Source organism: Poecilia reticulata, chromosome 8 (genome assembly GCF_904066995.2).
Source record: "Poecilia reticulata chromosome 8, P_reticulata-male-v2, whole genome shotgun sequence".
Lineage (NCBI taxonomy): Eukaryota > Metazoa > Chordata > Actinopteri > Cyprinodontiformes > Poeciliidae > Poecilia > Poecilia reticulata.
The window spans coordinates 2813864-2829038 of NC_088837.1; the positions used below are offsets into that span (position 1 = coordinate 2813864).

The window sequence follows — 15175 nt, forward strand, 5'->3', positions numbered from 1 at the left end:
TTTAAGCTATTTTTTTATATACACCATTTTTATAACAACTGACGGTAACATAGTTGCTTGTCTGTGCTATAAAATGGATCTATGTGCCTGGAAAATAAATAATACTGCCCCTTTAAGCTTAGGATCTACAACCATGTTAGCCGCACTAACTAAAGAAAATGTGGCCTATGTGTTCATTTTGCCTTTACCAGAAAATCTAGATAAAAAAAACAACAAAAAAACATTTTGAGTGCTGCTCTTAGTGAGCAGGAGTGTCTTGCAGATGGCCGTACCTGGTGGAGGGGGTGGAGGTGATGGAACGACGTCCCAGGGTGACCTGGTTGATGTTGTAGTAACCTGGGCTGTCCAGGTCTGCCAGAGAGAAGTTGGGGCCTGTCGCCGTGGCAACTGGAGCTGAGACATGCAAACACAGGAGTCCATCACACACATTCTAAACTTTATTCTAAAAAAGCTATATTTAGGTAGGGTTTTATATGTACAAGCAAGTAGATGACCTTCTCTACAGCTTAGGGCTGTGGCTAATTATTATTTTATCAGTTGAGCATTCTGACGATTAATCGATTAATCGGATTTAAAAACTGCCATTTTCTGCAGATTTTTCATTTAACCACTAATGCTTACCTGACACAATGTTAAAGATACAAAAAAATGCAAATAAACATAGAATTTAATTCCTTTTTTAATTCAAAGAAAACATTTTATTGAATAAAATGTAACAACAGCATTCCTTTATGGAAATTGTATTTATTTTTCTACAGCTTTGGGTTATTTACTGCTCTGACTGTATTGTTCTATCAGTAAAATGACTTCCTCTAGAGTCTGTACACTCTAGTTGACGATTACTTTAATAATCGATTGATGACAATTACTTACATCAACCTGATTAATTGCTTCAGCCCGACTACAGTTCAGACAGACAAAACGTCTTCCGTAACTTTGAGTCGGATGGCATGGAAAGGAAGCCTGAGCTCATGGTTCTGTGAGGAGGTTATGTGTAGTCAATAACTTCCCTGCTCTTAACAATCTGAGATGATTGATTTTAGATAAACACATATTTCTCTTCCCTCAATTTGTTTTTTTCCCTCCTTTTGAAATGTTGCAAAAAATATTTTCAAGTCTTCTGGACTTTGACTGGACCATTTTGACACATGAATAAGCCTTGGTCCAAGCTATTCCATGGTAACTCTGGGTGCATCTTTAGGGTTGTTATGGTTTTGCATCTTCTCTGTTACTTTTAGTTGTTTGGAACAGCTAAATAGCATTTTCTTTCCAAAATAAAAGCATATAAGAGATACCTAGTGCAGGAAAGATATTAACAGCGTGTAACCTCTCTACAGAACTCCACCTTGAAAAGGTTTGAATTATTCCTTTAAAGATGCCACAGGGGAAACACATGTATTCTCTGAATCACAAAGACCGATTGTTGCAAATATTTTTCTTACTCTGTCAATTCTCTAATAGTGCATGATCATTTCTGGAGCTGCTTTATTTTGAAACCTGCTTTTCCTCAACTGCACCCAGTTCCCATACACAGGTTTTACATTAAGACGCTGGACGTTTCGGAGCAGGTCCTGATCAGAAACAGAGACGGCGGCTGATATTAGAAATCACAGCGATGACTCACTCTGCGACACGCGGACCAGCTCGGCCACGTTCCACACCCCTGAAGTCACGAAGCAGTCCTGGAAACTCAAGTGGCCTGCGTAAAAGACGGGAGAAACACGTGTGCATCGTCAGTGCGGCTCGTCTGCTGGATGCAAAAACACCAAACATGGATGAAGTTTCAGGGACTTTCGAGACGACGGCGGTAGAAGAGGAAACGGCGGACAGGCTGCTTTTTTTTTTTTTTTTTTTTTTTTTGCTGTAACCCAATTTGGTAAAATGTGTTTTCTATAAAGTTAGAGGTTCCAACGTTCCTGAATGTTGACATTCTAACATGCACATCTAATCAGGTCCAATAGGTGGGTATAATCTCCAAACGTACATCTATATGCTGTGTGACACATTGTGTAATGACTTCTTCATGTACAACGCCTTCCAGAGCCCTTCATTTCAACCACAAACCCCAGCTTAGTTTTAATGGAGTTTCATACTAGAGAACTTTGACTGAAAGTGATAAAGAAGCAACTATTGCCTTTAATTGTACATTTAATAATAAATATGAACATGAGAAGGAGCTACAGTGGCCAATACAGTCGCTCTTTCACTGTGAATGTTGTAATTTATGAAACACATTTATATTGCAAAGGAAACTCCAGATTTACTCATCAAAATAATAAAGTTTTACTTAGTACACACATTGAGATAAGATATGATTGTTGCAAACTGAAAATTTTAACTAGTACACTCGATTCTGGTAATAAAAATGCATATGAAATACCTAGAATTTTCAGAAGTTGCACATTCCGAGATTTAGCACTTTTTTCCAGAATTTTCATTCAATAATCTTGTCGAAATTTCACAACAAAATTACAATAGAGTGCCAATATTGTTTTTAGTTCTAAATTTCTTGTCAAATTTTTTTTCACAAATATCAACAACCAATTGACGAAAATGTATCCATCTTCTTTTTTTTTTAAAGTTTTTTTTGTTTTTATTTTAAACCTAAAAATAGACACAAAATGGTGGCTCTTTAAAACTTTAACAGTTAATAGTCAGTTCCATCTTCCCTCGCTCTGTCAAAGTTTCAAAAACTTTTATGCGTTTGTTTTGTTGAACGAGACACGAGTTGGCTGATTCCTCTCGGCACTTTTACTAGGAACATCAAGGCGGGTGGTCCATCTCTAAACGATGACCGACTCCCGGCTGGAAAAGGTCCTGATACCTTAGAATGACGTCAAGCCAGATAAAAAGTTACTTCCTGCCCGAAATACATTCAGTACTGATATATAGCATAATCCATAGTGTGACATAGTTGGTTGATACTCCATTAACACATGTCATTATCAATATACATAGACTGGGAACCATATGCACTGAGGGAGCCATCTTCTCTCTGATCCTTTTGGTGTCTGAGGTAAGTCGTTTAGTTTCCTGCTTAAGTTCTGTCCGGTCTGACCCAACTGGTCATTTTGATCTAAACCACAGAGTCTCAGCTGATTTTCCTCACACTTAAAAAAGTATTCATACCCTTCTGGGCCCCCTCCTGCATGATAAGTTTCCTATTTTACCCATTTCCCACTCAAGAGAGCATTCCCACCACATGATGCTGCCACCACCATGTTTCACATTGGGGTTTTGTATTCAGAGTGAAGTTAGTTTTTATTGACATTGTGTCTAGGCCAAACAGTTCTCCTTTGGTCTCATCTGCCCGGTGCAGTAAGTCATTGTAAATACAAAACATACAAAAGTACAAGACAGGCCCAGAAATTCTAAATTTTTGGGGTTGATTCTTTATTCGTGTTACAAGATTTGCTTTCGAGTCAAAGCAGATCAATATTTGTAGCTTTGGTTGCTCCAAAATCTAGATGAATGCAAAAACTTTACAACTGGGAGTCTAGTTTTTGGCCCTAATTTTTTCAAGAAGACGTAAAAGATGAAAAAAGTGACAAATGCATCAACAACTTTTCTTGTCAGATTTGTCCCTGGGTTGTACATGGACTAGAACACCTTGTTCCACATGCTTGCTCCATTGCCTTTGTGCCTTCCTTCAACAAGTGCTTCCTTTGACCCTCTCTTCCAAAAAAAAAAAAAAAACTCCTTCCGCCTGAGGTGTGGATCTCTGCAGAGTTTCCAAGGCACCTCAACTGTTTAACGCTCTATTTGGCAAGTCTAAAGTTGTTCCAAACGCTAACCCTCATTGGTTTTTATGATTTTGTTTGTTCACTAAAATTCTCTAGCAATGGTCCTCACAAACTAGATTAAACCACAGGATTAATTCAGTGACTAATTCTCTTCTTTTACATTTCATCCATCGCTTCTTCTGTCCATCACGCGCTCCCTCTCCTCCTTTCATTTTCTATCCACTTCCTCCGTTCTCCTCACTCTCCCTCTCTCGCTACCTCGTCCGCAGGTTAACCGCAGCAGGGGCAGCGCATGAGGTCAGCGCTAGGCTCAGCGTCGACCATGTGGTTCCCATCTTCCAATAACGTCAGTGTGATTTATGAGCAGCCCACCGCAAGCCGAGCCCGGCCCCCTCCACGGTACAGTACTGTCAACTTTCCTTGCCATAATAAACGTAGCCCCAAATCTGCCCAAACACACTAACACACGGAGAGGACTGCGTGGTGGTGGTGGGGAGGTGTGTGAACATGTGCTCGTCTCTTTTCAGCATCAGAATAGTTTTTTTCAAGATTGCTTGCATGAGATTAAAGCACAGTACGCTTACCGTTTGCTGGGGGTTTGACGTCTGTGTCTCCTTGCTGGTTTGAACTGTCTGATTGTCCTGATTGTTCTGAAAAAGACAAAGAATAGAGAGAGAAAACGGGTTACTTGGTCGGTTGCTACCAAGGTTAAAGGTTCTCTTTAAAGACTTTGACAAGAAATAGCTTAAAGCCAAAAGCAAATCTCCACCCGAGCTGAATTTCAGCTCAAAGCCAATAGATGCCAAAACAATGTCAGTCTCTCCTTCTGGACTCCGTCTAAGCGGAACAAAACTTTTATAGAAGTGTTTTAGTGCATTTTTGTCACGTTGTAGGGGAGAAAAAACACCTACGAAAATATAGACACACACCATCTCGGTTTTGGTCCCGTGTAGGAGGGACGAAATGCTTAAAAAAATGTGAGACGGCATTTAGTTTTTACATGGAAGTTGATGGATCTGTGGGGGTTGAGGGGGGTTTTGACCTACGCTCTCAGCATCGGCCTCTTCCAAGAAATGCCGCGCACATTCTGGGTTTTGCTTAGAGCAGGGGTCAGCAACCTTTACAATCCTTACAGCCATTTTTTTCACTTGGAAGCAGTAAATTTGTCTAGTCGTAAATTCTCCACAACCTGCTGAGGTCAAAGCTTGTCGTATTTTATAGACACCTGCTAAATAAAGTCTGTTTATTCCATGTTTGCAGAAGCAAGATGTTCTGCGTTACAGTAAGGAAATACCTTTAACTTCATGTAAAGTTATTAGGAACCTTAAATGATGGTGTTTTTTGAACATTTACTATTTGGAGAAAACAAAGACAAGAAGATATACTTTGATGCCTAATGACCTTTTTACCATCGGCTATTTTGTTGTACATAGAAAATCTGCTAAAATGACGTGTTGTTATTACTTATATACTTACATGCTTATGTCTGTGCTAATCTTCTTTATGGCTATTTGAGTTGACAAAAATATTTTGAGAATTTCCCTTTTTAGACCTGAGCAAATTAAGCTAAAATAAAGATGTTAAACACCAGGTCTGGTTAGGATACTGGATCAGTTCCACTTACATTTAGGCATCAGACATTGTTCTATGGATGTTTAGACAACAATAATCTTGTCTTTTCTTTCTCCATTCAATGAAAATTTGCTTGGGAGAAGATAATTTTGAGTCAAAGTTATGACGACCCCCTGTTTGTGATTAGACAAAGATGTTTTTTTTCCACTCACTTTACCTTTATAATGTAAATAAGATTGAACGTTGTCACATTCTGTGGCTCTGACGAACATTTTCCACTGCAGCAAACGTAGTTGGACTCTACATTGTCAACTTGTGAAGCATGCATTTTTAAATTTTGTGTCTAACTTGGATTGAGTCTCGTGTTTAAGTCGACCTCAGAGTCCATCGAGGCATGCAGGAGTGCATGAACTGCCTACTTCAGCGAGTTTTTCTTGGCCCCCGAGGGCTGCCATTCTTCCTCAGATGTGTAATGCAGCCTTGTTGAGTTTTATGGTCGTATCATATATGCTATTTAGGCCAATTATCCCACAGCGCTTAGCTTTTAAGAGCGCCTTGAGCCAACACTTCTTAGGCAGAGCGTGACCTCCCTTCCAGCCAGCGTCAGGCCCCTCAATCTCAACATCTCCTAAGCCTAAATCAGAGCCCTGATCTTGGGTGGCAGCAGCACATGCCAGCAAACTGCTGCCCCATTCAGGCCATCTGCCCGTTGCCAAAACTAAGAAAACAAAAGGAGACACAAAATCACTGCATCGTCCGTTGGCCAAACAAAAAAAAAAAAAAAAAAAGGAGAATGGCTTGAGGATGGGGTTTCTTCTTCTTTCTTTTTTTCTAACACAAAACACTCCTGTTTCATTCTACGGTAGTAAGAGTCCAACTTCAGGTCTTTCTCCCACAACGTCTCTCAAAGTCGTTGTGTCTCTGATCCTGTGTCTCTCCCGCACTGTCGCTCCGTGGAATCCTGGCAGCCATCTTAGGGCTTGGCAGCCATTTTAGGTTTGGCGGTACCCGTGCATTCCTGCTAGCTGACGGCACACCCACACATACACACAAAAACACACTCAGACGCTTAGCTCGCTTTCTCTTGCACACAGCCCCAATGGTCTTAAAGATAAAAAGACCTACAGAGGATATGCAATGCTAATGGAGTAAGGATATGAACCGCTGGGTTGTTTCTCTGCAGTCCTGTGAGTGTCCTATGCACTTACAGTCTGTCATAGATGGCAGTCAAGTTGAGCAGAGCAACCAGACCTACTTGAACAGGAGAAAGATGATGCTTCTCTCCGCAACGGAATCTGTTAAAACCTTTGAAACCCCAAGGCTCCCAAGCTATCGCCCGTACACTTTGTGACAGCTCCCAAGCCAAAATTCAGTGCCCAGTTGTCATGACAACTCAGATGGAACTGTACACTTAAAGTCCCTAATGATGAGTGGTTGTTGAAGCCTGTGTGTGCATATGTGTCACTGTTTGGCCTCGCAATTAGTCGAAATGGAGATAATAATATAGCTTACTGGCACAAGCTCAACGTGTTGTTTTGTTTAAGATCTCTTGGCAGCGAGCAGACCGGGAGCTCAGTGTGCTACACTATCACAAGGCTGATTTTATTACTATATGAGTTGTTTTCCATTTGAGGGTCTTAAAACTGCTCGTGGTGTAAATCAAAGATCCTAACACGGCTCTATGAACTTTTCTGCCTCCCTTGGCAACTTGAAGACTATAAGGTACATGTGCTTAAGTGGGGGATTGTAAGACAAATGTATATATTAGCTGATGTTTGAGAAATGTTGTATCACAGTTTGAGTCTTTCCCTTGGTTCGTCCAACAATGCAAATCATTTACCGTTTGAATATTCAAAACTTGAATTTAGTCAATAGGCTTTAAAGCTTCGTGGATCTCAGAATAACATAATTGCTTGTCCCAGTCTCAGTTGACTACTGCCTTGTTTCCACTGAGAGGTACGGCATGGGTAATTGCGGTTTGTTACCCAACCGTTCAATTTTAAGTCTATAGGACTGTGGTACGGTACGGCAATAGAACTACTAGTGTCACACAACACAGTCCATTGACTGAAGGACAGAAAAACATCATCGCTTCGGACAAGTACGAGACGTACTAGTGTGTCACTTATGTCGCTGTACTCGAGAGAGTCCAACTGGCGCTGGAAAGGCTCTCCTGCATAGACCAAACCATAAAATAGTGCACCGAACCGCACCGACCCATGCTGTACTGTTCAATGGAAACGAGGCATATGGTAATTAAATCACCTGGAGGGTTTTACGACAGTAATGAGATCCAGATATGTAACTTAAACTGTTATGTTGCAGGATAAAATATGAGTCCTAGTTCTCTTCAATGCTAAAGAAGAGTGGTATCTGATTTGGAACCATGTACTGAATGTATTCAAAAGAAACATAAGGGAGAAAATTTTAATTTTAGGAAATGCATTTTCTTTACAAGAGAAAATATATCTGTGACATTTCAATCAAAATATTACAGCACCTATTGTCCAACCTATCTTTAGAGCTATATCAACTTTTATTGGACATAATGAGCAAGACAACACCACAAGTCTTCAAGTTGAATATGTGTAAATTTCTAAAAGGTTTCTAAGGGTTTTGAAGATAAAAATGAGAGGGGAAGTACTTTTGGGATGTAGGAATGATGTACTGTTCAAGACAGCTTTAAACCTGAGGGGAGCAACACAACGTACCCGAGTTGTATTTTTTCCAAGTTAGTAGTGACATTGCTACAACACGCCTTCCAAAAGTACTTTTCTGTTTTTTTAGTTGGACCTTGAACAAGATCCTACCTGAATAAATGGTTTGTCTGGACCCAGACTGGTTGGAGGATTTCCACAGAAGTATGTTCTGATTACCTTATTCTGGCTGTTCCCTGCCTCTAACTCATTGACTGCTGGGTAAAGTGGGAAAATGGATAAATGGATGACTGGACGGACAGACGGGTTAATCCTCCTTACATCTTACATGGTGAGACACAAAATCAAAGTTTCTCTGTGCAAACTCGTGAGCAGTCATACCCAAAAAGATCACAGAAGAGGTTCAGAAACTGTGTGGATAAGGATAGGGTTGGTTTGACAGAGTGGGAAGTTAAGGGCAAGATATGATGTAGGCAACTGTGTTGAAGCTCAGGAGCGTGTTGTTGTAGAATTGGTTTTGTCTTGATTGATATTTATAAATTTAATATGCACAAAGCTGATCTTCTCTTGTCGTGAGATCTCACAAATACAACTGATATTTCTTAAAGGCCGTCTCCTGAATCACAAGTGGTAATATGTAACTTTATCAGGAGAGTGTAAGCTACTGTTACTGGGCTCAAATACAAAAGTGAGAGATATGAGCTTGACACCTTGTAACTGTTTTTGTGGAACTTTTCTTTATGTATAAAAAAGTAGATTTTAGTTTTCCATAAAAAATAATACTAAATTTCTGCAGTCATGAACCTAGTAAAGTACTTTTCTTTAACTTTTTATAAGCCGGTCCCAGTGTATAATAAGCCTGGCAGGCTACCAGGCTGTACTTGTGCCCCCCACCAAGCTAAGTATTGCTTATTGATTTCAGTCTTTTTAAAATGTTTGCATTTTTAAAGAATTTTATTGTCGAGCATAATAGAAACATTCTAAACAAAATGCATCTTGGGAAGCTGTTGTCCTTACTTCATACCTAACTAATTGGTATGCTGAGGGTCATTATCTATTTGGAAGTCAATTTTCCTCAACCTTCAAAGTCATGGTTGATGTATGGAGATGCTGCTTCAATATTTCAGCAATAATATATAATTTTTTTTTGATGGCATAAATGTTAGCCAATCTCCCCCACAACATGATATCCCACAGATGAATGTGAATCTTTCAAACATCTGCAAATCATAACCGCGGATGTTCACAATTCTCTCGAATGATTTCTAGAGGTTTAACCACAATGCCACATAAGGAAGAATGTGCCTTTGTGGCATTGTCCTAAACTACATCCACAGCTCTGCCTCCACTTCATCAAGATTTTAAGACTGAACCTGTCAAAAGCTTAAAAAGACAGGACCTCATCATCTGTGCTTTTTTTATTTTTATTCTTTAATGATCTAAGTGTATTTAAACTTCTGACTGTTTAAGCTTACTCCTTTTTTCTTCTTCCTAATGATACTCCTCCCTACGTTCATATGCGTATGAAATATTTTCTGTGTTAGTCCTTGGCACAGTTACAAATAAATAAATATATATTGTGGCTGAGCTCAAAAGGTGCCTGTACGGCAGTAATTGTGAGCACAGAGCATGACGGTTCCAATAAACGGAGATGCTTCACTCTCAGGACAAACAATAGAGGAGCTGTGTATTATTATATTATTATATATGCTCTATAGACCACCTGCTGGAAGAAATCACTGCCAGCAGGCCTCAATCTCCACAAGCCCCTTTGTGCGCGCCCACACCGACAGCGCACGCCTGACACCGGCTAAGGCGTGTGTAACCACGTTTATTTAACGTTCAAGTGCTCGCGCTGAGCACACACACACACACGAAATGTTCAAATACAGATGAATCACCCTTATCTCCTGCACACAGTCGCCCCAAGGCCCCCTGCACATGCCCCACCAGAGATAATGCACCACACACACCATCAAATACACTATCCAGTGTCTCTAATCACACATACATACACAATGTGAGTTCATTTCAGTGCCTGGTCAACACACTATACAGTAACTACTGATATACTCCAGAACTGCACACACATTTATCACACTGAGGATGCAGACAGAGGCTAATAACTCACACCCAGGGCTAATGTACACACACTTGAAAGTCAAAAGTTACGCAATCGCTCCACTCTCAGCTAACGCACGTGAGCGAGAGGACGCTCAAACGAATCCGCGTTTACACTGGCGTCAATCATTATGAGACACTTCAATGTAAAAATCACACACACGCTCAGAGCGCCACCGCCGAGCTAATGGAACTGTTTGCCGCCTGTGTGTGCGCTCGCGCTCACGTATGAGAGCGCAAAGTACAAGTTTTGCTAATTTACCGACCAGTCTGGGGTGTTTGTTTGGGCATCGCAAGGCGAGCAAACAGGCAGTGTGTAATTTAATGTGAACAAAGAGAGAGGGGCTTCTGCAGACTGTTGACAGCCTATAAAAATCCCCTTTCCCCCGTTGTAGGACGGAAGATTTAATTATGACAGCTTTTGATGTGGAACTTGACAGCAGAAATGACCGAAACGGTGTTTTTCACAATTGGTTAACACTAGCATCTATCACAATCATTCCGTTCAGTCAGAATCTACTTTATTTTTCTGTAATTCACTTGGGGCCTGTGGTAAAATACCACATGACTCCCCCTTCCCCTACTCAGATTAATGCAAAATAAATAAATAAATAAATAAATCTGAGAGACGGTATTTTTAGCAAGGACAGAAGGTGCATAAAATACATGGAGCAGCTGTCCAGATGTAGCAAAAACATCTATGAGTCATGTGTGCGTTTCTAACAGTGTGAGCGTGTTTGTGTGTGATGGCAGATGAACGACAGAGGGGGATCGGTCTGTTTAATAGATTGCTTCGGTTTAATAAAGTAGATGACTTATGGATTTAAATGTTGTTTAGACAACCCATAAATTGAGAGGAGCTAAGCAGAGATCAACAAACAGTAATTAGCTTGGAAACTACAATGAGTTTCAACGGTTTTCTCAATGCTGGAAACAGTCTGAAGCAAAGAGAATGGACCATAAGACAATAAAGAAATGTAACGCTCTCTCAATTTGGAAGATCTAATGTTTGTCACCAACATCAAGCACAAAATCAAATATGGCTACTGCTTGTACACAACTTTGTGAAAGTTGCATGAATAAATAAATATGATGTTGAGATATTCCTGGGCTTTAGGGAAGACAACAGTCTAACAGCCTGTTGAAATCCACTAAATACTTAAGATGCCTTCTAACAATTCTTAAAACTGTTTCAACTATTTTAATAGTCCAAAACCAACTATACCTTGTGCAAAATATGCTTGTAGAAATTGGTGAATTTTCCACAAATAATTTGGAGTAAAGTTCAGCAAAAAAATCTGTGGATAAGTGAATCTGAACTGCCAACATTCACTATAAAAGTAAACAGCACTCTTCAGTGTGGTAGTTGTTACTGTGTGAAGAAAACTCATTTTCCCCCATAGCATGTGGGAAAATTTTCCATGTTTATAGTTTTGATTGTTTTACAGGAAGAATAGAGAGAAACAGCTTCTTAATTTTGCTAATTACAGTTCTTAAGAGACAAAATGGAACAGAAATTCAAATAGCTTCTTGCATCCTGAGTCTTCATTTTTTAAGCACATTACTGAGCATGAAAATAGTTGGTCTTGATTGTTCTTCACTGAGGAACAACTTTCACAATGAAAATTTGTTGTGGTGAACTCGATCTGCCAGCACTTAGTATGTTGAGTTGATTGTTGAAAACGGTCGTACATCGATCTTTTCAGCAAAGTCTGATAAGGAAGGAGACTGAATAACAGCAAAAAAAGGAACTTTAGAATATTTGTGCTCTGCATTTCTTAAAAACAAGTACCAGTGTTTGTCTTCTGTTCGTGATCTAACCTATTGTTTTTCATTGCCTGCTGTTTGTTTGGCGCCACCCTTTGGATGGGAGTAGTAACATTCTTGTCTTCATCTTAGCAGTCACAAACATCTGGGCTCTAGTGAGCAGGAACAGAAAAAAATTTACATCACATATGTTGAGGTATGAATCAGGTTTTATACGACAGAAATAACTCATCCAACAGTGACCTGAAGTTTTACGATGTAGTTGTTAAAGAAATCCATGCAAGATGGACGTAAATTTGGCCTCCCTATTGCTTCTGAATATGACACGAACATGACCTCTGAGGTAAATAAAACCTACAAAAGCCACTGTCTGGTCAATATTAATGCTTTTAATGTTTAAACACTGTAGCAATATGTGCTGTTTCTGAACTACTAGCTCATTTGTCGATAAGCTTAATGAGGAACAAAATTACAAATGCACTCAATATTTTCCCTGCATTTCTCACCACTTTCTAGTTGGAATATGAGAGGTTGGTGATTTATTACAGCTTCCTGGCTTGGCATAAGTCTCATGGGGGGCAGGCCTTTTGAAATAGAAACCAACTTCAATCAAAACAGGACGAACACATGCGAATGGCTTTTCAAAATTAGAGTTTTAGGGCTTCAAAAGTCTTTCATGTTTCTATTTTATGTAGGATGCCAACAACCCAGAAGTTTAGTAAAAAAAAAAAAAAAAGAAAGGAGAAAAAGAAAAAGAATGCGTACATCTTGCACAGATTTGATGGGTAATATACTTGCAGCCTCCAGCTGGTGACCCTTTGGACTCGCGCCGTGTCTCCACCCTCCGTCTGTGGTGTCATTTAAGGATAGCTCCTCCAGACACGGTTCAGTTCACAGTCAAATGATAGGGGGCCTCTTCCAGTGACTGCTCTAGAGGTCGGCATACAGATCTACCACTGTTCTCTCTCTCCTTAATCTCCACCTCGCTTCTGACTCGAGAGCTGTAACCTTCAGCTTTGTCGCCTGCTTTTGCCTTCTCCTCCTCCTCCTCCACCTCCATCTCTTCTGTTTCTTGTATGAAAAGCGGCATTCAGGTCCAACCCTGCCATTCCTTGCGCCGTATGTGGGAACCGATGACCTCAGGCTCGGGGTTTAAGTGGGAATGCGGCTGAGGTGTTACATTCATCTCCACCCAGTCATCATCGGAGAGGCATAAAAATAGCCATGAGCCGATGTGAGATTCTCACGGTATCGTAGCCTTCAAAAAGGTACCAGATATTTCGTAGCACTGATACAAAAATTTTAATCAAAGATATGTAGCAAGATCTTATTGCTTCTATTTAAATAAGAAAACAGACAAATATTGTTACAATAGCTAAAATAATGAAACATACAACAAACAAAAAATAAATCTTATCATTTTAAGTTATAACGTGTATTATTATTTTTGATTTTAAATAAAGAACGACCAAATTTAACAGAAATATTTTCATATATCCAAATATATATTTGCGGTAAGGGCTGTTTTCCCACCTGATAGTCCGGTATAAACTCCGGTAAACAAATATTTGTTGTTACAAAATACAAAATGCAACATTTGTAACATTTTCAACTGGTGTGATTCGCTTTAATTTTGTCAAATAAAACAAAACCCCTGGAAAAGTTTGTTCCCCCTCTCCCCTGTGTTGGAGCTGCTGTACCAAGAGCCACTGAAAGAAACGACACAAGTGCCTGTGAAAAAAACAGAGCACAACTGTCTTTTCATGAAATGTAAACCAAAGCTGTGGCATCAGATTTTAGAGGTTGTAGGATTTCTACTTTGTCTTTGGCAAAAGGCCATGATCCATTTTTGCTGCTAGCGCGAGACACACGTGATTGTTTTGGTTTTCTTTACCCAGAATGCCTTGCCCTATAGTCTGCTTCCTGCTTTTGGAGAGCTGTCCTGTCCACTTGACATTCATATATCAGAGGATTCACTACCTTATTCTATTCTCCTTTCAACTGGTAAAAACTATGATTGCTTTCTCTTGCACTGAAAAACTTCACACCATAGGAACAATGAAAATAAAAACTGTAACATGTGCAAAATTCTAACCTCTCTAAATCTCATGCCTTGAAATACTGCAGATTATAAGTAAAGTCACACTCCGTCTTTTGATCTCAGACAGGTGTTTAGCAGAAAGGAGCCAGCACTTTCTGATAAGTGTATGTGTGTGAGTTTAAGTGTACATAAGGATCTCTTCCTTCCACCCGCACCTCCACCCATTCGGCAGCCTCTGGATAAAGAAACCAAACAGCCTCCCCAATTGGGTTTCGCTTAAGAGGTTTATCGGTATGTTGCTAAACATTCTGACCTTTTTTTTCATCTTTAATGCGCTTAAAATGTTCCTAACCCTCCTAATCCCCACGGCTATCCCACACAGATGTTCACCCGGCTCTTTTATTGGACTTCATTTCAAGCTCTTCCTCCCTGCCCCCCTGCGTTTAGCAATTCTTTTTCAGAAAACTACATCTGATTACTCTGCCATTAAGCTCCTCCCCTTTCAATCTTCTACTAGTAAATCTTGATGAGAGGCCTGGTCTTTAAGTCACAGGGGGTCCTTATTGAATACTGTAGCTCTGAAACTCTGGTGTGTCTGCGTGCGATTGTGTGTACTTATACATTACATATAAAGGACTATATTAACCAACAAAAGGAGGTCATTTATGGAAAGCGAGGACATTTTCCTTACTTTTTTTCCTGAGTTCTACTGGGCTCTACCAGCGAGGTGTAAAGGTATGATGTGAATGTTTTGGTAATAGTTGGGAAAAATGTCTGAAACATTGACCAGCATATTTGATGTGTATTGATGTTTCATAATATAAAGCACTTTGAACTGCCTAGTTGCTGAAATGTGGTAGACAAATAAACTTGACTGATTAATTGGGCTGGGCTATAAAAAACAGAAAGGAAGTCAGTGCAAAGTCCCCGCAAAGATAGAGAGACATAACACAAACACACAAACATCCTTGTAATTCTATGATCTAAGTTCGAGGACTTAGATTCATTTTAATTACTGCATGTATGCCCAATTCAGAGTCCTACCCTACACCCAATCAAAGCTCAATTCATACCATATCCTAGACCTAACCCAAAAACAGAAGTTCTCCTTTGGTCCCCACAGGAACACTGTGTCCCCATAACATATGTGTTAGCAACAATGTCCTTATAATGTAATAAATACAAGAGAGTGTGTGGTGATGGTGTGTGATAACTTCTGTTCCAGTGGCCCTGGATGTTTCATGGGAATTTGTGTCATTAGATAATGCCCAGTT

General features: G+C 39.9%; 1 protein-coding gene across 22 annotated transcripts in view; it reads right to left on the reverse strand.

The window, feature by feature from the left end:
- Positions 1-15175, reverse strand: part of nfixb (nuclear factor I/Xb) — a 199567-nt gene that overhangs the window by 40307 nt on the left and 144085 nt on the right. For all 22 annotated transcript variants that reach the window (XM_008415321.3, XM_008415312.3, XM_008415310.3 and 19 more), the window contains 3 exons: positions 4328-4393; positions 1625-1699; positions 273-393 (listed from right to left, as the gene is read on the reverse strand). In XM_008415321.3, coding sequence (XP_008413543.1) covers positions 273-393; positions 1625-1699; positions 4328-4393 — 262 coding nt within the window. The remainder of the gene's footprint in view (positions 1-272; positions 394-1624; positions 1700-4327; positions 4394-15175) is intronic.